We start from the raw sequence: 25,025 nt of genomic DNA, 5'->3' as shown, positions 1-25,025 counted from the left end.
AGATAAATACTTGGAGCAGTTAATTTTAAATGTCTTTATATTCTCCAATGGTAGTATAAGCGAGACAGAGATGTATATATATTCATTCACGTAATAACTTTAAAAAAGAAAAGGAAAAAAAACTAATTTCTATTATCATGTAATAAATAAAATAATTTTAAAGGATGTAGGATTACGTTTATAAGGAACGTTCTGTGGATGTGTAAAAAAGAATGGAATAATAACACCACAAATGTTTTATCATGTTTTAATATATTAATTGCTATTTTTAAATAACATAGGATAATAAATATAAATAGTACAGTACAATTTAAATAAAACCTAAGATTTTCAATAACCATAACTACTAAATAAAATGTAAACATAAACCTAATCATTGAAAAATCTAATCCACGATGAACCTAAAAATGACTGTATAATAACTACCAGACCCTTTTTAAATAAAAGTTTTATTTATTTTTGAACGGAAATATTTTTAGATTGCTGTGAATATTATCATATTTTTTTATCAAAATATCTCCAGATGTCAATACATTCTTGGTCAGTAGTTTTGTCTTGAATTTCGAGTTGTGGAACTATATATGTATTTTTGAAGGTAGAATGGAAGATACCTCTTTTGTAACAACTTTCATAACAAAATAACAAACAAATTTTAACAATATTTTAACAAATACCAAATCCTGCTTTTTTAAATCTAGAATCTAAAAATGTGAATTTCCTGCATATCGTATTCATTTCTAAAACTGCCAGTCTTTTATTGTTGACATATAATACACAATTTTGTCATTTTTCCCCATTCACTTGTTAAAATCCTGGATTTGATGGAATGCTGCAGTCCTCTTATTAACCGTATAATTAAAGACATCGTTGGGATATCTTTCAATAGATAACTCGGTGGTCATTATTTCAATGGGCTTTAAAAGTTGAACACAGTCTGTTAAGATAGTCCATTCGTTAACAAATAAAAACTGTGATGTTCTTTAATTTTTTTGCCCTCGAAAACTAGCGTTTCAAAATGCTGCTATATTAATTTACAGTATATAGTTATTCACAAGCAAACTACAAAAAAAAACATAAAACCACATATATTACATATAAATCCATATAAGCATAAATTCGGAGCATTACTTTCTCATTAAGGTCGCGACAAGGACGACACAGCCACATTGTTAAAAATCAGTCGAACGAACTAGTAGAACCGAAAATAGCGACTAAAATAGTCGATAGTAAAAAGTAGTCAATTAGTGAACAGTCGATAGTCGATTTCAGTCGATTGTTCCCAACACTACATAAAACTCTAAAACTAATGATAACGCGGCCATAACGCGGATATTTCGTGCCAGCGCCACCCTCTCCACAAGCACAGAACGGAAACTAAAGCGGACAAGTTCGAACACGTTTTATACTACGGATGAACTATGGCCGATCGTCGTGGGGAACGTCCGATAAAATAAGCGGATAAGGCCTAGTCAGATATCGATCCGTTTAGGCGTGTTCCTAGGCTACGGTAAAAATATCGATAGTTCGATATATAGATATTTAAAAATAAAATAAGTGCTAATGTTAAGGGTTTTTTTAAAAATTATATTTAATTTATTTTGAAAAAATATCGATATATCGATATATCTACCAAAAAATAACCCAAAATATTGATATTTTTATCAGAAAATATCGATATATCGATATTTTTTCTGCATCCCTAGATCCAGTATCTCTGCCTGTCCTGTGTCCCGAGAATTGTTTCTACGCCACACACTTCTAGAAACCTAACCAGAATTGTACTAGGGCTACTTCTTGGGGTAAGGAACGGATGCTCACATACACGTAAGATATATACGCTCATAGTATTAGAACGGTACGTATCTTGTCTTTCGCGTCGTTTTGTTATTACAGAAAAAAATCCACAACAAAAGAAAAAATCCATAAAATATATCGCAAAAATCCGTGAATGAAAATAGAAATTGTTTCAATATCCAGTTTATTGGTCAGGTTGGCTTCTGGTCTTCTCATACCTCAAAAAAGAAGAAAAGATAACTGGTCTTAAAGCAATTTACCCTTAATAACTGACCTGACTGAAATAGAGCCCGATAACATTTTCCTTTAAACAATGTTTGTGTCTGTGTATATAAGGCGGTTTGGATAGTTTTAATCGGCAGAATGTTAATTTGTCCCGACGCGCACGATGAAGACTTTCAGTTACGTGTTCGCGTTTACGATTATCTGGCTCGCTTGTGCACAAAACTGCGATGATAAAGAGATTTTGATTTACAAAGACATCAAGTGCAAAACTAAAACTAAAAAAGGAGGTTGTACTACTAGTTTTGAATGTGGTTTTGCACGTATCAGAATGGATGTTTATTCAAAGGTAAAGTATACAAAGAACAGGAGAACATTCCATACGACTTGACGTATTCATCTTGTAACACTGGCTGTTCTTGTCGAGGGTCTTCCATATTGTGTGATGAGCTAGACTGTCCTGAATTTCTAGGCTATGTCAACCCTGCTTGTTATAACAAGTATGAATTAGGAAAATGTTGTGCCGTTGATACCGTTAGCGGTGATAATGTTTCATCAAAAAAGTGTCAAGTCGACGAAAAGACTTACAAAATCGGATAGGGGTTTTATCCAAAGAACCGTTAATTAAATTGTGTGTGTCATGGGGATTTTGATGGTACGTATGATGAAAAGAACTGTGAAACCCACAACTGTGCCACTGATCTACATAGCGCTGATAAAATTAAAGAAAGATGTGCGCCGACTTACTTGAAATCCGATTGTGGCGACCGCCACGACCCTTTAGACCACCACGAATTCACCAACAAGTACAAAGGTTGGCAACGCCGGTGGATTGGTACCATGCAGTTCCAGGCTATAAAAGACCATCACGACGACGTCTCGTTCTCTTTTCTTTTCTCCATCCCCTTGTAACAGTACCACTTCCACAGCGCTACCCTACTTCCTCTACCTAACCTAATATCCTGTCAATTCTCCCGTCGACCACATGTATAACTTAATATTAAAATAAACAGTATTTCTTCAACCAGTGTTTTCAGTTCTCGTGCAAATTCCTTCCAAAAATAGTAGTGTGTGTTCTGACAAATAATCGCAGCGGCAGCCACACATTTTCACGTTGATAGTCTTGTATTTTGTTTGTATGATACAAGTCTACCTTTGTTAGCAAATTTTATTATTTTACAGTATCACTGTACACTGTTCTTATATCTTAGCAAAATGCTATCTAATTTCTTCTCTGATTCTCTGAAATTCAGATTCATCGACTTTCACTGTCAACAAATTCTAGCTACATCTTACCTATAAAATCAAATTTAAATCATTACTAAAATATATTATGTTTACAATAAATGTCTAATTATTACCAGTTACTGCAATTTTTATTACTATTCTTGATGCCTATTCGATGTCGTTGAAGATGATGTGTTATAAATTTGGCAGTTAACATTGCTACTATAAATAAAATTGATGCTGTTTGGATTTTATAACTATTAAAAATTTAACCTTACATTGTTCTTTCATATTTTAAAACCAATGTATGTTAAACCACCAAGAATAACACAACAGTTTAATTATTATTACTATAGAATTATTAATGTAATACAAAATCTAAATATTCTAGATTCTTTTATTGTTTTGATTTGATCGACTCGAAAAGAATGTACCGCCATTAGAAATGGAAGACAATATAGTCATAGAGAAAAATATAGTTTATTATTTTCTGCAGTTTAATCTATGCAGGAGTATGCGCATGCGCCAAATCCAGAGATTATTGTGGAGTAATGTATCCTCACAGCGTGTTCACCCAACATAGACTCATTTGATTACCACTTGTTCAGATCAACGTAGCATGGATTGCTAATATACATCGATGGTTAAAATACTATACATTGGGTCAGTGGGCAATAAGTATTTATTATCAACTCAATATCAACTGAAAGCTTCCAAAATATCTTTAATGTTATATGTTTTTTTGGTCGTGTTTCCTTAGATTCTCAGCTCGGTTATTTATTATTACCGTTGATAAGTATTTCTGATAAATATTATATACACAGTGTATTGAACATCACTTCAGTAAGTGACTATCTATATAAATGATCTAATTCTAAAGTTTATATCTGTTCATTAACGGAAGTGTAAATTTTAGTTTACGCACTTCACTCTCATTATGCATGTTTACCATTCTGGCAATTACACTGGATTATGTTCTTCGCTTTAGATCAAAAAGATCATCTGCAGCCTATGAAAAGCATGCAAGGCGACGAAAACAAAATCACTCAATAGAAAAGGAATGGAAAAGTTATAGGAAGGTTGCAATATATTTCACGTATATTACCCTTGAATAAATGTATATTAATGAATAAAATGTAATTTCTTAAATATATGTTTTACTTAATTAAACCTGAGACTCAATTAATGGTTTAAATCTGCATACTATAACTAGTTAAGTATTATTGTAATAACTTAAAAAAAAGAAAAACAATTTATACTGCAGTTATTTATTAGTGTAGGAAATTTCTAAATTTATATCTACTATATTTTCCATTGTAATAAAATTTAAGATATTATTGAAATATAATTGAAAAATATTAATATTTATTAGTAAATAGGTTTCTTTCATTCTTTCTTTTTCTCACAGAAATTTCACATTCTATCTAAATGTCACCATTTTTAAAAAGTCATAAACTGTTGTGAATTAATGTCCTTGAAATGCTTTTAAATTGATAGTACAGGATATTACCTGTCCTAAGATAAAACATCCAACCAAGATCTTTAATATCAACGGACGCAAGGTAAACTACACAGGTGTATAATAAAGAAATATTTAGAGATTGTTAAGATGTCGCAGAGAAAACGAGTCTACTGTCTCTTAATGCATTTTATAATGATATCAAATGTATATAGAAAAAACGTTAATGGAAACAAATAAACCACACCAGTAAACTCGCATATTCAAATTCAATTTAAATCAGCTTGTTTATCATTCAGTATATTGAGTTCACTATAAATTAACATTACCGTTAGATGGTTTATTTTAAACATTTTTTAAATTTACAATTAAGATACAGAGACAATCATAAATGGGAAATAAAATCAAGCATGTTCTTAAAAATAGGATGTTATTTCTTTTTATTTTATTTTAGTATTTGTTATTGATAGAGTATTAAAGTTAGACCATTCGGATTGGTACTACCGTGATAAGCCGTGAGAGAGATTTGACCGATGTTACTTTACATACATTAACTTTTCAAATAGAATTTTTTTATTAATACCTCACAAACGGCTTGTTTTACTCAATTTCAGCATAGACTAGTATCAACTATATCTCTTTTCTCAGAATATTATCACATCCGTTCACAGATAAATATTCTGAAATGTATATTTCATATATATAGAAATAATCTACTAACAAGTAAATCAATTTGTGTCTAATGATAAACAAATAACAATAATTTTATTATACATTCTATTTAATAAATATCAGGAAATGAACACTTGGAAAACGATTTAAGGACTTGTTTAAATTCTTCTTGTCGCTAAGTTCACGCAACTGTCATCTGTACTAATGCAGTTAAAGCTAGTGTTGGAGAATCATAGTCGGCATTCGGTAAACTTCGGTATTTTTCACCTGATTTTGTGACGTTGCCATTTACAAGCAATCGAGAGCTAGAATCTAACGTACAGTGGCCATTTTAGGCTTGACCCTGGCACTGATGGTAGGTCTGTTTTGTAAGGTTAAAAACGTTGCTTTTATAATAATTTATTTATTTTTATATTCTTAATGTATTGATTGTAAATAAAAGGCAGTAATCGATAAATCATCGATTTGTGAATATTGTCAAAAAAACATGCAGAGCAAATTTAAAATTGAATTCAATTCCATGCTACTATTCTACCAAATTTATTATATTTTTGGCATAGTTGACTATGCGAATTGTACGTCTAAATCCACAGTTCACTCAGTTCAGTTCAGGTAACCAGATTGTAAAGATTTATATAAGATTGTAAAGATTTCAAATAAATTATATTTGTTATTTTACACATTGTATTATTTTTCCTTTTTCCTTTTAAATTAAATTTGTTTATAAAAGGTTCTTCATGTTACATTTACTACCTTAACTAATTATATTAAGTAATATTAGTAAATTTTTGAGTCAAATATTATACTCTTAAAATATACGAATAATTTACGAGAACTATAACTTTGGTTTGTAATTGTATTGTTTATATATAGATAAATAATTACGTATTGTTTTATTTTCTCTTTTTTTCTGTTCAAAGTTATTTTAAGATTAAATATATTCATAAAATATTCATTTTTTAAATATTTAATAAGTTAGTTATAATTAGTTATTAATGAGGAGTGTGATTCTGTCATATGTCATTTAGTTTGTGTTTACTATGCTTTGATATGTTACTGTTCTTCTAAAAAATGCTTTTGCGATTTTTACAATGGTTAAAAAATTTAACAAATAATTTGTTTTAAATTTTATATGATGGGCGCTAACTGAGACTATTACAGAATTCTTACATTGAATTGACTTTATCAAATTCAATATGACAATATCAAATCAAAAATAAATATTTTGTGCTTTATTGACCATTTTATACTATTGTTTAACAGAATATTTATTTGTTACTTATTTATGTAAGAGCAAGTTATTTGTAAATTATATTTCTTGTGTTAATCTTTGAAAAACCAAATAAACACATGTGCAATTCAAGGTAATTGGAAATCCCATAAAATGTAATTGTAATATTTACGGTATGTGGTAAGCGTCAAAGACAATTCGAAAATTTTGATTTTAAGACCCTTTTTGGGGCACTTATGCTTCCTGGTAAAATTTAAATGATGATAAAAAATTCAATATAACTTGTCCATCTCAGTTGCCGTACTGGTACTCTGCAACAAAGGCAGTTAGCATCCATGTGTGGATTGTTATTGCAAGATGTAAGATTTGGTATGTCCAAGGGTCTGTATAGTTTCATAACAGTTCAGTCTTAAAGTCTCGTCAAGTATGTTCAATAACGTATTGACTGTGTTTTGTGCTGCCCAACTTTCGTAATAGAAGAAGTTATATTTTTAAAATTACAATTACATAACTAATTTTAATCTACTAAGGTTTAATCTGTCTGAACCTATTTATATAATAAACCTGTTTAAATAAAAGATGTTAATATTAAAGTGGATAGCAGTCACTGACATTACAGTGAAAGATAATTATTCATATTTTGAAGCCTACACAAACGGCACTGTCACGTGATATCCATTCAGTGTTCGGCTAATTATATAGGGAGCGTACCTAGCGTGTTTATTTTTTGATTGGTCCCTTAATAGACACTGTACATTAACTAAACTTAGTGTTAGCTCTTTAAGTGAGTATACAACTTATTCTGCTAACCCTGGTGACGGGGTATATGGTTTTTTTCATACTTCTATGGCTTTTTTTTCATACCTATATAGACTATATTCCCTCGACTCCATCGCACGTCCACTATAGTTAGTATTAATGATACATTTCTAGTGTTACATATTCTTTCGTACCGTATGCACATGCTACATTTCATTCTAGTCAGATATCATTGCTATTAATTATTATTGCGTTTATCTGCCATTTCAATTATCAATAATTGAAATTGGCAATGAAAATTCCTTGCATTCCATTCAGAAATGTCAGCCGATCAAATCATCATCAAGATCTCACACACTTAAAACTGGTTTTATTTGTTTATTTTGATAGTAACTAGCTGTTATTTTAATTATTATTTGATCTCTGTTTTTTTTTCTTTAAGTTGATAATTTGTTTATCTCGAATTTTCCTTGAATATAATTATTGATTTTACAATCCGGATTTATTTATTTATTTATTGGAGAAAATGTAAAATATCAATGTACATAACCAACATTTCTCTACATAAAATAATAATTCCTTTTAGTATTGAGTTATTCATTGTATATAGCGCTATACCACATATACATATAGATAAAAAGGTAGGTTCTTAGATGTAGCGCAAGTATTCGATAAGATATAACATGACGGGCTTGTTCGTAGGCTACAAAAAATGTTACTGCAAGAACACGCTGAACTATTAAAATTTTAAATTATTGTCAGAATGTTTAGAATCAAACAAGCGGAAGAAGCTAAAGCAAGTCATTACCTACTCTAGATATATGATATAACAAAATCGAAAATATCAGGATGGCTACGTTTACTGACGATACTACGATATAGCTGTCGGACCCACACCAAAATTATAACAGGTACATGACAATTTAAATAATTGGACAAAAACCTGGAAAAATAAAATTAACTTAAAAAACGAAAATAAATGTGTGCATGTGAAATTTACGTATAATTATATAGCAACGCAACGCAAAAAGTACCGTTGAATGAATCTTGATGAAAAACTCCTAGAAAACTAGAAGAAACATATAAGAAAGAAAAGGTAAGAACTAGAGTTCAAATATAAGGAAATGGAAGTACATGTAAGTTAACTGGAAGAAAATTACATTTTCCAGAATGTAATATATGGACAGAAAGAATTTAATTATGAGTATATTCATAAAACAAAGTCAGGGAGAAGTACTGTAGTTGCATCCAGATACTACCGGATTGATATACCGAGACATTCATAGATCGACCATCACTCAGGAAATCAAGAGAATCGGAAAGTATTACAACTCTTGGATAATATCAGAACATGACACAAACTTAAAAAAATCAAACCAATTGATCTCCGGTACTGTAGTGAGGTACATTTAATAGAAAAAGAGCAGTGTTAATAGAACAACATTATTACACCAGATACTATAGACTATAGAGATATGACCGATAGAACCTCATATCTATAACACGTGGGCTGAAAAGCCCCGAGCGTAACAAAGAAAACGCGATTTTTTTTGTTCAAAATTGACTTTATTCATCAACGTAATCTCTATCAGGAGCCAGACAATCATTTCAGCGCCACTCTAACATTTCAGTACGGCTTTAGTAGAACAATTTATCTTTTGCCTTCAAAATAGGCTTGTCACCATTCTGATGAATCCATGTTTCATCAATTGTTGCATATCGACGCAGAAATTGTTTTTGGTCAGTAACAGTAAGCAAAGGCGGCATCCACTTTGAATAGAGCTTTGTCATAGTCAAATGCTCATGCAATATAAAACCAACACGTTCATTTGATATATTTACGATGTTAGCTAACTCACGGAACTTCACTTTTCGATCATTCAAAACGATTTTGTGGATTTTTTCGTGGATTTGGACGTCCACTGTGTTTTGCATCATCGGTGTCTCTACAACTACGTTTAAAGTCAGCAAACATACGTTTTATTGTTGTTTCTGATGTAGTTCTTATAACGCTTTTCAAGCTATTGTTGTATTAGTATTAAATTGTTTGGCTTAAACGGTATTTTTTCCTATCAAGAAGTCGTGTAAAATTAAAACACGAAATTGTTTTTGATCCATTATTTTAAAAATAACGAAAGTAGTGTCGAGCTTAGCACAATAACTCATAAACTTATGAGTAGAATATCAGAAAATGTTAACAGCTTTCTTTTTAAGGTTAGTACTAACTGAAAAAGAAGTGAATGCAATATAACTAACGCCATCCATTTGTTAGTCTTGAGACTTTTCGAGAGATAATGTATTATACATAGATTTAAGTTATTGTACAAACAAAATACAAATTGCATGTTAATCGGCAATGTAACAATAAAATAATAATAAAATTTCAAGAGTTGTGAAGGATGCACTGTTGCATAAAATAATCGATAGGCTCTTGTAGATTTTGATTAATATATATTGTACAAATTGTTACATGCAAAAAAAAACATGTAAAAACCTAATAAATAGTATCTCATGTTTATTTAATTTCTAAAAATAAAGTAATATATCTCACATTATTTGAACGTTTTTCATGTGTTTATGTTTATAAAATAGTTAGATTTTACTAGAAACTTATCAATTTCAGCGGTATAAAATAATATCATTATACATGGATAATAATTGTGTGTCCTTAAATATACTTTGAACCAAAAACATAAAGAACATGTATATATTATCGAAATTATCCCGTATATGTCCTAAGTCCACGATGATTTCTAACTTACATACATAACATGAACATATCTCATATATAGTCAAACTGTAACCTTAACCTAACTGTAACCGACCTCTATTAATTCAAACAAAAATACAAGCAGAATTACGATCCTTTTCAAGGAAAAAATACCCACACCAACTAAAAAAAAAAACAAGTCCATATCGCATAGCATAGACCAACCAGATATCGCGTTTTTTTTGTTTCTTCCAACTGGGTATGATTGTTTGTACGTATAAAACACGTACAGGTTGTTAGTGGTCGACAGAAGATCGGTGCACAATGAAGAGTTTCAGCAGCGTGCTCGTGTTTGCGTCCGTTTGTTTCGTTTTCGCCGAAAACTGTGATGAAAAGGGAACATTGATCTATAAAGATATCAGATGTAAACCGGTCAACGAAAGCGGAGGTTGTCCCACTAGTTTTGATTGTGATTTTGCCCGACCCAGAACTGGATGTTTGTTTAAAGGTAAAGTGTACAATGCCCAGGAGGAAATACCGTCCGATCTGACTTATTCGTCCTGTAACGTTGGGTGTTTCTGTCGAGAAACATCAATACTGTGCGCTGTGCTGGACTGTCCCGAGTTCTTCAACTCTATGCTTGAACCTGGCTGTTACCCCAAGTACGAGCTGGGGAAATGTTGTTCAACCGGCCGCGTGTGTGAAGATGAAGCTTTATCTAAAACATGTGAAGTCGAAAGGAAGACTTACAAAATCGGACAAAGGTTTTACCCGAAGAACCGATGCTTAACTTGCGTGTGTCATAAGGATTTCGACGGTACCTACGACGAAAAGACCTGCGCGCTCCAGAACTGCGCCTCCGAACTCACCAACGCTGAAAAAATTGCGGACAAATGTGCCCCGGTTTACTTGAAATTCGACAAGGAGGAAACCGCGCTTTGCTGCCCCAGCGAGTGGGTTTGTCCGACCGATTCGGACAAGTTTGAAGTAATCAGTCAAGAAACTAGCACGGGGTCGTGTATTTTTGGTTCACAAACCGTCCCTTTCGGACATGGATTCAGAAAAACTATCCACAAGTACAGCGCAGATCGTAAAATAGTTTGTGAGTGTTCGCTACCTCCACTTTTAACCTGTAAGGAAGAGTGACTTGTTTTTGTTATATATGTTTAATGTAATTTTTATTTAATTATATCAATAAATTTATTAGTAGTAGCCTTTGCTTATTATTTCTAGAATACATCTCAATAATACTTGCTAAACGAGTAATATTAAATATTGCTATATATTTCACATGCTATTAACAGCAGAGCAATGAATATAAATTAGTGTTGTTTCTGTTTGTTTCACTAAAATGAGTTCAACAAAATTAAAACGATAATAAAATGAGGAAACTATTTAAATAATTAAGATTATTTTAAACTACGGGGGTTCAGTACTAACTACATGATTTTTAGTAAGAATATATGTATTCTACTACTACATTTTGTTTCTTTTTAACCATTTTTTAATTCAAGTTCCTTCTGTTATTTGAATGGAACAAACCTTCAGTAATAACTGCATCATTTCAATAACAGAAAATTATTTTCAATTCCTTGAGATTTAGAAGTTATAATTTATCAGTGGATACTAGATCTGAAGAATTTTGGGGATACGCACGCTCTATGTATACTTTATAAGGTAAGGTAAGAATAATAATAAGTAATACCATGAATTATACCAAGTTTTGTATTGGGTTTGGAAATAATGTTGTGGTCTAGTTCAAATGGATGTCTTATTATGAGAAAATTAAATTGTTTTTCTTAGACGCAACATTCTATTTTTCGCTTATATATATATATATATATATATATATATATATATATATATATACGTCATTTTAATAATGGAAAAAGTAAACATTGTAATTAAATTCAATGTAATGTGTCCTAGGCGAAAGTGCAAAATCCGACAAAGAAAATGATCCAAGACACACCAGGTTACTGGCTCGGTAAGACTTAATGTCTTCTTAAGGCTTAATGACGAGGACCGTGATTCGGAGGCCACGTTAAACTGTAGGTCCAGTCCAGATAGATCTTAAGATATAAAAAAAAATAGTAATAACTGTAACTATGGAATAAAGGTGAAGAAATTTGATGACTGTGAAGACTATTTCCAGATATTATTGTTGAGAAATATGGTGCAAATAGAGGGAAAATTTAAACCCGTAAATTTAATAGAGAGATTTATTTAAAAATTAATGGATTTTCACTTTTCTGTTCCGAACACTTATAGGAGGGTATTGCGGTAAATTTCCTGAGAAATCACTTCCGTATATTCCTTTTAGCCATATTTGATAAAAAACTATTACGACGTAATTACTTATATAAGTTTAAGAAAACTGTATAGTTTTAAGATTAGGCATAGTATTATTATTATTTTGAACATAATGGTTCAAGGCGGACAGTATGTTGCGACGCAAATTTAATTATTAATAGTTGGGACAGTCGTGTAAAATTTAAGTTACGTTAATTGTAGAATTCTTTCCGTTGTATAGCTAGCGGGTCCAATTTATTATAACTTTTAAATGATGTTCCTAATATTTATGACATGGGAAAAGAATTATGGCCTGATACAAAACATAACGTTCGCATTGTAATGAACGTCTGGTGAAATGATGAGTTACGAACTAAACTATCAGTTATTTATTCAAGAAATTATTGCAGAACATTAAATGATGCACTACCTCTTCTATTTTTTTTAATAGCAAACAATCTAGGAAACACGTCGAAAGAGACTAGACAATTATTAGAAATCGTGGTAAAAACACTCATTTCAAAAAATAAGTAAGGAACTCAAGATTTTTAACACAAAAAAAGTTTTAAATTAAAATATGTACATAATAATCATTGTAATAGTAAATCAAAATAAACAAAAACCTTATTTAATCTATCTACTACACGTATTTTATATTCTACTTTATACACAATTTAGCTTAATACCTACCTGAACTTATTCATCTGTTTACAATATTATTTTAACTACTACCAACTGATTACTGTGAAGTCAATATGGGCAACAAATTAGATATGTTTTTTTCGTAATTTAATTTTGTCTATATGACATAAATATTATACTTTTATTTTTGTATTGTTTGGTCTCGGAACTGCTACACCATAGAAGCATTTGCCTGCAATATTTCTATGGCTTTCCATATAATATGGTTAGTACTTAAAAAGCAAGCAACGGCTTTTACATCAGTTTATCTAATTAATTTTAAAGCATACAATTAGTTCTCTGTATATCACCACAATATTTATAGAAACATCCTCTAACTCCTAAGCGTTGAGGAGTTGTGTCATTAGACATATCATCTCAGCAATAACATTATACACAAATATCTGATTATTTTAGACAAAAAAAAATACGTGAAAACATTGTACGTGTCTTCTGTTTTGTAATCAGCTAAAAATGCATAAAAGAAGAAGATATCCTAAAGTATATCCCTAAAAGTTAGTGAATGAAAATAGAAATTGTTTTAATAACTTCTGGTCCCCTCACACCTTAAAAAAAATTGTGGTAAACAATTTTCATCAGCCTAAGATATAATAACTGCTAATAACGCAATTTAACCTCGATAACTGACCTGATCTAATATAAACAGAAATAAAAGCAAAATTATATTCTAAAAAAAAATGGAACGCGATAACGTTTTCTTTCAACCGGGTATGTTTGTGTCTGTGTATATAAGAGGACTCTGATAATGTTTATTGGCAGAATATCGACGTGTCCCGACGCGCACGATGGAGACTTTTAGCTACGTGTTCGCGTTTTCGATGTTCTGGCTCGCTTCTGCACAAAACTGCGATAATAAAGGGATTTTGATTTACAAAGACATCGAGTGCAAGCCGGTTACTGAAAACGGAGGTTGTCCTACCAGTTTTGATTGTGATTTTGCGCGTCCCAGAAGTGGATGTTTGTTCAAAGGCAAAGTGTACAACGAACGAGAGAGAATTCCATATGACCTGACATATTCATCCTGTAACGCTGGTTGTTACTGCCGAGGGTCATCGATATTGTGTGCTGTGCTAGACTGTCCCGAATTTCTACGCATTGCCCACCCTGGTTGCTATAACAAGTATGAACTAGGAAAATGTTGTGCCGTTGGCACCATCTGTGGCGGTGAAGCTTCATCAAAAAAGTGTCAAGTCGAAGGAAAGGCTTATAAAGTCGGACAGTCGTTTTATCCGAACAACCGTTGTTTAGATTGCGTATGTCATGAGGATTTTGACGGTACGTATGATGAAAAAACCTGCAAAACCCGCAACTGTGCCTCTGAGCTATACAACGCTGATAAAATTAGAGAAAGATGTGCGCCGGCTTACTTGAAATTCGATAAAGGAGACAGCGCTCTCTGTTGTCCCAACGAGTGGATTTGTCCAGAACCGACCGATAGATTCGAGATAATTAAGCAAGAAAATAGCACGGGCTCCTGTTATTTTGGCTCAAGGATCGTTCCTGTAGGTCATGGCTTCAAGAAGGAAATACACAAATACGATGCACAATGGAAAATCGTTTGCGAATGCTCTGTCCCCCCGCTTTTGACTTGTAAAGGATTGTAATTTTTCATTATTATTGCACATGATTTTGTTATACGCGATTTTTATATACATAAGTATATCAATAAATATATTAACTATATTTCTTGTATATTAATTACTAAAATATTGCCTAACATTTTTTCGATAACTCCTAATCTTAAAAATATCATATAATAACAATAACAATTTGGTATATTCAGTTTTCAGTTAATGAGTAAATATTAATGTTAATATCTGTCACTAACTAAATTATTTCATTAGATTATTACAATATATTAATTAAATAATTTAGTTCCCTAGATGAATATTGTAAAGTATATAATAAATCAAAACTGAAGACATAGCTTGATAAGGTATATAATACAAATCAAGACAAAATATTATTTTCGAACATCCTTTCTTTTGTTAATTCAAATAAAAGTGCTATTGTAATCATTTTTCGTACAGAAATCTACAGTGCTTGATGAAGAACGCCTTTACCAACTGAAACATTTTGATGGTGAGGATAAGAAAACTGAAATAATTATCGAGCAATATTATTATTTAAATGAAATGTTTCGCACACAGTAAATAACACTTCTATGAAGAAATATTCAGCCTATTCAATATTTTAGTGATTTCTTAATAAAAATTGCTGTATGAAATTATTTATTTCATACTAGCGACCCGCCCCGGCTTCGCACGGGTGCAATGCTGATACTAAATTAAATACACTACAGAAAAAATATGAACGTTGTATATAAAAACATAGCGGCCCGCTCCGACTTTGCACGGGCATAAAATATATATGCCTATGTCACTCAATGAAAACATGATTAAAATCGATCCAGTATTTTTGGTTCATTCATTACTGCCCTTGGCCTGCACGCATTAAATTTGGAGTAAAACAATTCCTCTTCCCCTATACTTACTATGAAGATTTCCTGCTATCTTTGGAATATCTAAATTCATACAATTTTTATTACATTACACATTTTTAAACGCAAATTTTAAATTTGTAATATCTCCGAAAATATTTGTTTAATTTACATGCTGTAAGGAACCATATTGATCTATATTAATTGCACACTGTATTTAAGGTACTTAATTCGATAAGGATTAATGCCGTATTGCTTAAAATAGCTTCGTAAATAAGCCATTTTCTCACGTAAAAAGTAAACAATAAAAATGGTTAATGTGGGTTATCCCTAAAAGATAAACATATACCATCGCGGACTTTTTTGTAGACCTTTTTATGGTGTACAATACTGTAGTACATTAATTTGATCTAACTCGTAGGGTTAGGCAGCGTTTTTGCTAATTGCTAAATAAGCCTAAAAAATAGGTTAATTTACGACATCACGTTAGAAACCTCTAAAATTAGCAATGTTGCCTTAGTATATTATGCATGTATTATACATATAAACTTTCCTCTTGAATCACTCTATCTATTGAAAAAAACCGCATCAAAATCCGTTGCGTAGTTTTAAAGATTTAAGCGCACATAGGGATATAGGGACAGAAAAGGCGACTTTGTTTTATACTATGTAGTGATAAAATATAGTGGCAAATATATATTAACCAATATTCTAAAGTTGAAATTATTGGAGATATATTATTAAATGTAAAATGCAAAGTGTAAATATATAAAGCTATTAAATTCAGTTATTGTGACATTTCTCTAAATAAAATATTCGGATACATTTTACACAACTTAGGTGATGGTGAATTCACTGTTTCCAGATGTCAAACGAAAGATTCATAAGAAGGAAAAATGACTATACGGTTTCACTGATTGGTATTGATTACCAGAAAAAAAAGAGTTTTCTGTAACTTAACAGGTCAATTGAAAAGTCCCCGGTCTACCATAGTAAAACACATTTTTTGGCAATTTTTTTATTCAACATAATTTCTCTCTTGTCTTCAAAGGTGATCTCCGATACCATATTTGTATAACGATTTGTCCTTTGCTTCAAAATAGGCCTCAATTTCAACAATCACCCCTTCATTCGATGAAAATTTCTTCCCAGCAAGCATTCTTTTGAGATCTGACAACGGAAAATAGTGGCTGGGGACCAGATCTGGAGAATACGGTGAATGAATAGCAATTCAAAGCCCAATTCATGGATTTTTGCCATCGTTTTCATTAACTTGTGACACGGTGTATTGTCTTGGTGAAGCAGCACTTTGTTTTTCTTCAAATGCGGCCGTTTTAGGCGATTTCGTCCTTCAAACTTATTATAGACGCCATAATCTTGTCAGCCGACTGTTGTGTTTTCCCACGCTCTGGAACGGGTTCATTGTGTGCAGTCCACTCGGATGACTGTCAATTGGACTTCGGAGTGAAATGATGGAGCCATGTTTCACCCATTGTCAAACATCAACTCAGAAACTCGGGTTTATTACTCTTGATCATCTTCAAACACTGCTCCAATTCATCAACTCGTCATTGTTTTTCACACATTTGTTTAATATCTTTAGAGTGTCTGCTATTTCATTCAATTTCAATTTACGGTCATTCAAAATCATTTTGTCGATTTTTTAAATATTTTCGTCGATTACAACCTCTTTTGGGCGTCCACTACGTTCACCGTCTTCGTTGATCATTTCACCACGTCCAAACTTAGAATACCAATCCTTGATGGTTGATTTTCCTGGGGCAGTGTCCAGAAACTTCGCATCAAGCCAAGTTTTTGCTTCAATTGTATCTTTCCATTCAAAATGAAATATTTTATCAACACGCGAAATTCCTTTTTATCCATTTTTTTTCACAAAAGCAAAAGTTGCTTCACTCAAAATGCTATGATTCAAAAACTAAGTATCAGACAACTGTCAAATTTATACACGCATCTTTTGAGGGTTAAGGCTACCAAAAAGGACATATGGATTTAATTCTAGTAGCGCCATCTATGTGTCAGGCCGTGGACTTTTCAATTGACCTGTTAGTCTGGGTGGAAACGAAAATTAGATCTACTACGATAATCCCAAAATAGTTAAGGGGTAGCAAAGTAGAATCATCCACCGAATCACTCATGGCCATAAAATCTTGCTGTGCCTGTGGTTACAGTGTAATACGAGCTGCTACAGTGGGTGCCAAATTATTAGGGACAATACTGAGATTATATAATTTTCTAGTTTAATTGGATTTCTAAAACAAATGATTATTTGGTTTACAAAAAATATACAAAACTATATAATATTCATTCTACTAATTTCAATATTTTTAAGAAATAATAGAATTAATTTTAATATTTAGTGATGCCACCCTTTGCTGTTTTTGTATATATATATATATATATATATATATATATATATATATATATATTTGCCTAAGGCTGCAGAAAAAGTACAGGTAGCTGTAGCAAGATCTATAAATACACCAGAGACTAGAAAATACAACTTCATAGCATGTCTAAATCTGTCGATGTTAATTTTGCGTTGCGGCGAAATGACAAAAACTTAATTATAACACTTAACACATGCTCGATTCCTCAAGTAGAATCAGCCAAATACCTCGGAATACATCTCGATGATAGATTAAATTGAAAACATCATATTATACAAAAATCAGAGCATATTAGAATTCAAAATCAAACGACTATACTGGTTAGTCGGAAGATACTCTCAACTTGACCTAAATATAAAGAAATTAGTTTATGTGTCAATCATAAAGTCAATTTGGACCTATGGTGTGCACATATAGGGTTGCACTAAAACAACTAATAATTGAACATACCCAAAGCAAAGTTATACGATTAATTACCAATGCTTATCGCTACGTAACCTATGAAAAGTTGAACGTTGAAGCGAATCAAACCACACGAACTTGTTTAGTGTATAAATGTATTCTTAACTTTAGCTTAAATAGTATACTTTAGCTCGGCTTGCTTGTGTATTGATGCAAAAACAATAGAACAGTAGTAATAAAATAATTCGTAAATTCATATTATACTAAGCATACCTCATGTAAGATGTAATTAATAAAAAAATAAAGTTTAATAAAATACCCACCCATATCCAAATACATTTTGTCAAATATCACATTTGCTGTCCTGTTTATAGGCTTCAGATTCTCATTGACAGCTTCAGTTAATCAAATATGGCAGTTTCAACTCCTTGGCGGAAGTAAATCTTATTCAACAATTTCAACAACGTTTTCCTCGTAGGCATGTAGAAAATTTTTGACGCTTTATTTTAAGAAGCTTAATGCAAAAATGTTTTTCTTCGCATCTAAAACGCCCCCTTTTGGATTTTGGGGCTGTGTGTGGATTTTAGACATAATAAATATAAAAATCGTCTCATTCATATTATTTAAAATTGTCTCAAGCTTCTGAGTAGAAGAACTGACAATGTTCGAATGATTTTCCACCGACTTATCTTTTATATTCTTGTGATACTCTTTTCAAGAAACTCCCAATTGCCTAATATATAAACCACAGTATTTTGGTGACAACATATTTTGCGATTAACATTCATGGTGTATGGAATTATAATTTATATTCTAAAAAATATTTTTTAAGTAAAATAATAAAGAAAATAATATTAAAATGTACTTGATGATATTTGAAATTATTTGCCAATCTTTACGGGATATTGATCTGAGATAGGTCGGTTGAAATTGAACTAAAAGAACCTGTAATTAAATGCATTATGTAATTATGCATTATGTAATTCAGGAAACCCTGTTTGCATAAAATTTAAAAGGGTAATGTAGCTGGACTTACATCTTAGTGGTCATTTTTGGAGTTTGTATATAACATTCAGATAGGTTTACAAATGTGTTTTCATTGCTAACATAATCGCAACTGCAACATAATCAGCTATTTCAAGCGAAATTTTAATTAAATATCCGTTTTGTACGACTTACCTTTTTGTAGTCTTTTTGGGATTTGTATAGAACATTCAAATAAGTTTACAGCTGTTTTGATTACATTGCCTTGTTCTTGGCTGGCTGAAGTTGAAGGAAAAGATGTGTAACTTCACTTTAATTTGGAAATACTCTTCATTAAGTGACCCTAAATGTTATTTGCAGTTACTGGTTCTCTTTACAGTTTCATGGCTTACTAATGAAGATTGAATAATATCGCCTGCTATAAATTTTATATTTGAATCCAAAACAATTACATATAGTTAGCATTATAAAAGAATTTAAATTACAACGGTAAAGCTTATCTCTATAAAGCAATGGTATTTTCGACCACATTTCGGTTTGTACTCAGCATGTGTAAAATGCATACTACAAACTTTTTTGGTCATATTTAAGACCTAACAGGAGATCAGTTTTTGATTATCTGTTGTTAAAGACCATTTCTGACATAGAGCAGAATCCCTAGGAAGACTGTACATTCTATTTGAAACAGTAGTACATCCTGGGACGCCTATGCGATTGCTTCAGATTTGAACAAATTACTTTAACTCAAAAATAACTATAAGAAATAGCAAAATAAAAATATTTAACACGTGCTTAGACGTTTTTTGAGTTTGCTTTGTTGGAAAATTCATTCCAATTCGAAAGAGACGCTTTGTCAAAAAAAGGTAAACCGAAATCCTTTGCATATAAATGAAATTATTTTTATAGAAAGTATACAATTACCAAAAAAAGTCCAAAATATCCAAAATCTTCTTGATTATTTCCACAAAATGCAAATCCATTCTGAGTATACCAAAATTAACTTTGCTGCCAAATTTATACTGCCAGCCGCCTAGCTGCAAATTAATAACCTACACCGCTGTTTCTCTCATCTTCTTTCATTTTCTCTATATTTTATGTATAAGAGACCAGCAGGACAACATCTCTCTCTCTTCATTCATTTCCTTTACCACTTCAGCATGATCTTGTCCTAACCTATATCCTATCCATTCACATGTAGTCTTCAAAATAAACAAGTTTTAAACAAATCAGTACTTTCTGTTCCCGTGCAAATTTCTTCTACAAAATAGTACTGATTGTACGACAAACAAACAAAATCAGCACACAAACAACAATTAACATTCCTATAAATCGTTCAAATACGTTTACAACAAAGCTGATGTTAAAAACCATCCCTATATTTTAATTTGTAAATAACATATTTACTACCTGCTCTGAAGAAGTGGAATTAATAATACTGCAATAAATAATTTTTTTAATTTAAAGAAAAGCACTAACGAACATATTCTTCCCACAAAATGAGCGTTTGGATTTTGGTTATAACATTTTAGAAATAATAATTTTGGAAACAATTGTTGAAGAATGTCATTAATATCAACTGAAGCAACCTACTCAAGTTGAAGTCAGATTCCGGCGATCCAAATAAAAATTACTATATGAAAATATTACTTCTATATTTTCTTTAGAATTAAGTAAGAATTAAGTTAGAATTAAGTTAAGTAAGATATTTTAGCGAAACTGAAATAACAAATTGAATTTATGAATAAATATTAATCCCAATAAGTACCTGATAATATATTACCTATTATTCGTAAAAAAATTCATTCAAAAACATAGCTAAAATTGAGAATATGAATAAAAACTATAATATATTCTAGATGTGACAACATCAACAAAATTACCAGGATAGGATAATTATCAATGATCACATAATGGCAGGATATGTAAAATATAACTATATTAGTTATCTAAAAGTTTTTCGTAAAGAATGATAAATTTGTGTGTATCAATATTAGTAGCATTCTTTCTAGTGGTTATTAAAAATATCATGTGTAAGCATATATCTTTGATAATAATATGAAATGTATAATGACACTGTTGCATACACAATTGTTCATGTTTGGAATATGCTAAGTATATAGATGCTAGTAGATGACAAGTATAATATTACAAGAGAAAATTCCAGACAAGGATGCATTAGGATCATTTAGGGCACATTGGTGGTGTAAAAAATCCCAACAAAAGAAAAAACATCAATAATATGCGAATATAGATAATTGAGAATATTGATGTTGTTACTTCGATATTGACATACACTATATTTGACATAAATTTTGGTGCTTTCATTTTTGTCAATGTTTTAAATACATATAAACGTAATAATGCATAACCAAACTAAATTGAAATGTTATTCAATTTATTTAAGTGCGTATACACTCAACTAGCTTAACTAGCCATATTCTACATCTTGAGCATTTTTCTGTAGTCTTTGATCACTAAGCTACCGAGCCAATTTTTATAGCAAATCCTTACTAAACGAAAGCAAATCTTTCTTTTCGAAGTATAGTTTGGTGAAAGATTAAATGTAAATAGATAGAAATACAGCATCATAGACCAATCTCTCAAGGTCTACATGGGAAAATTTTAATGTACACTTTTTATAATTATTTAATTATCACACAAGGAAAATATTTTATAGTTTCATGCAATTTAACCAAAATAAATACTTATATATCAACATAGGTCAAAGTTAAATCGCAACAAACACATGACACAAAAGAAGGTTTATCACTCTGGGTTTACGACTATTTCTAAATTTTCACTTGTCTCGTCTAGAAAATGTGACTATATTTACAGTCTAGTTGGCGCTAATGAAACATGTTTGTGTTTATTATAATTATTATTCATAGTATACGAGGCCGATAGTGAGAAATTGCCGGATCTGACACTAATTTCATACTAATAGTTTGAGACAACAATAGAAAATGTACCTTGAAAAAACGATAATTTTTTAGCGATAATTTGCGGAAAACATTTTACCGATAAAAAAATTCTTACAGGATGATCTTATGCACATAATCTTATCTAATTTACCAGTTATACATTCGATTGTTGATACTAAAAAGAACATAATAGGTGATTGCCTGTATTTTGATGACAGATATCTATTAATGAAAATGGTTAGTATAAATGTAAACAACTATGTTTTATTTATTAATGTATTGTTACTATTCGTTGTCGACTAATTTACAATTTGACTCTACAGTGACTTAAAACTAGGTACTTATTTAGGAAGACACATTAGTCCTTCCTTAGTCTCTAATAAAATAAAAGTTACTAGCATTTTTCAGTGTTTTTATCATTTGTACTGTCCCTTCATGTTGAGTTTGCGCCCTAGCTCAGAGTTATCCAAGAATTGCAACTTCGGTTTTAGTCTGGGACTAGGTTATTTCCTCATGTCTTGTTGCGAATCTCTTAATTTCTTCTATGCCAGTTGGAATCCTAAAGTCTCGAAGTAAATTCATACAGCATCTGGGTGCATCCATAATGAATCTCAAGGCTTCATTCCGAAATATTCGTATCATGTTTATATGACTTATCGCAGAACATACTCATAACTAAATTTCGTAAGTTCATACAATTTCTAATATTTGCTGATACAGCAACAAATTAATATGTACGAATAATTTAGTTTTTCTTTCAAATAATCTATTAAATGTATATATTGTTTGTATTTCTAGTCAATTTCTTTTTGGTATGCTCTTTCCAAAGAAATCTTGAATCAAAATTCACCACAAGATACTTGGCATTCCTACTATATGGCATAATATAATTATTCACAATTATCGGTATAGAAACATATTGACTTTTATTCTTCATTTGGTTTTATTCTTGGTTCATTTGTGCATATTATTACTTGCGGGTAGCAGTTTTCTGGTTGCTTCTTCGTTATTGTTTCCAATATGCATATGTAGCCGCAGTAGTGCCATGGTATATTTTCTGTTGGTGGTATGTCACATGTATAGAGTGGGTAAAGAACAAGACCGAAAACAATGGTTTACAGTATTGTTTATTTGATTGTTGAATAATTTTCTTCTTATTAAACTCTAAGTACCTTTGCTGAGATGTTGCAGTTTAAGAGATCATTGTACTGCTCCGATAAAGAGTTTTATGTAGGAATCTCTTATGCCAGACCTTATCGGAGGCTTATAGTACAATAATATATGTTAGCTGAGTAAATTTTTTTAACTTCTTGGGATTTTTTTCCATAAAACAATAGCTAAACAACCCAATAACTCTTACATAAAATAATAGTTTTATATCTATCTAGATAATCAATTAAATTGCTCCAAATTACATTTTCGACATTCATTGCTTTTGCTGTTCGATTTGAAGATATTGGATGTTGAAAACCATAAACGCTTTTAATAACTTATGGTAATATTGATCCTTCAAATCCCAATTGCCGATTTTGGCTTCAACAATTTAAAAGTGTGCGCCTTGGCATCAATAACAATGAACTCGAAGAATTATCGGATTAAAAGCCTGATCAAACTCGTTCAACTTTCAAATAACTTATTGGTTGATAAATACATTATTTCCAGTAGATTTCTAGAACTATTTCAACATTACATTAACATTTCATATTTTTATTTACTATCAAAACAGAAGAATTTGCTGTGGTGTATTGTAGATGGCGATGAGAAGTAAATCTATTACGGCGATTTGAAGCTCAAAAGGTTACAGTTTATTACGGGAGAGCCATATACATTAGCAACTGAAGCTAAATATTCATGACCACAACGTCTTTCTGTGTATATAGTTGCATAACCAGTAAGGTGTAATGTATTACAAACTACTAAAATCAAATGAAACTGCTAACACGGCTGTCCCACGATTTCAACTGAAGAAATTTATAGTATTTTTCATACAACTTGACAACTAGTATTTAACAGACTCAAAGTGATCCCTTTATGAATTGCATCTCTGGATAGATAAAAACCACTGCAGTTTGAATGAAAAGTTCAGTTACATCTGGCCTATTCATCCAACATAACAATTTTGTGATTACCACTGATTTAAGGCGATGTAGCATGGTTAATACACGATTTCGAAATGCTGAAGAAATGAGAAAATGTGTCTAAACCAATAACTTTTTCAACACATTTTCGCCGTATTGCCAGAAATATATAGAGAAAGTTGTAGAAAATTAAAATTATGAAAAATATTACATACATACAGAATACATATATATAATTTTTATGGTGGTAGGTATATCAAGGAAATTCGCGGAGGCGGCTCACCCACCATCTTAGAAAACCTCCTGCAGCTTGGCCGAGTCGACTTATTATTCAGTGACAAATGCCACTTCCTCCCCCTGTATTACTAATCGCAACTGTTTGATGTCGTACACTTCTTGATGTTTTCGTCTTCCGAGCGAACTATATCATGAAGAATACTCATCTGTATTAGCGAATATATCCCTATTATCAGCAAACATCAGATTGGATAGCACCATATTGAACGTGATCATATTGTAATGTCTATTTTTAAAAACTTTTCGCATAATTGGCTCCATTACTATGTTGATAAAGAGTGGGTATACGACACCTCCTTAGCCAATACCAGCCCGGATCCCAAATTAGTTTAATAAATCATGCCTAAAGAACTTTAATATTATTAAAGGAGCATGTTAAGCTTCCAAAAATAGCCAAAATAAGGGCAAGTTTATACAGTCTATAGTA

The 25,025-nt window shown here is 31.3% G+C and overlaps 2 protein-coding genes across 2 annotated transcripts; both read left to right on the top strand.

The window, feature by feature from the left end:
- Positions 1–10,323: 10,323 nt before the first annotated feature.
- LOC143206437 (uncharacterized) lies at positions 10,324–11,286 on the top strand. Its single transcript, XM_076419047.1, has one exon. It carries the CDS (start codon positions 10,399–10,401, stop codon positions 11,218–11,220), a length of 822 nt encoding a protein of 273 aa, XP_076275162.1. The 5' UTR covers positions 10,324–10,398; the 3' UTR covers positions 11,221–11,286.
- A 2,534-nt stretch (positions 11,287–13,820) lies between these two features.
- On the top strand, positions 13,821–14,751 carry LOC143206453 (uncharacterized). Its single transcript, XM_076419048.1, has one exon. The coding sequence runs from the start codon at positions 13,854–13,856 to the stop codon at positions 14,670–14,672; it is 819 nt and encodes a 272-aa protein (XP_076275163.1). The 5' UTR covers positions 13,821–13,853; the 3' UTR covers positions 14,673–14,751.
- Positions 14,752–25,025: the final 10,274 nt, after the last annotated feature.

Source organism: Rhynchophorus ferrugineus, unplaced genomic scaffold (genome assembly GCF_030347505.1).
Source record: "Rhynchophorus ferrugineus isolate W39M unplaced genomic scaffold, kcgeb_rfMv2 rfM1, whole genome shotgun sequence".
Lineage (NCBI taxonomy): Eukaryota > Metazoa > Arthropoda > Insecta > Coleoptera > Curculionidae > Rhynchophorus > Rhynchophorus ferrugineus.
This window is presented reverse-complemented; position numbering and strand designations above follow the sequence as displayed.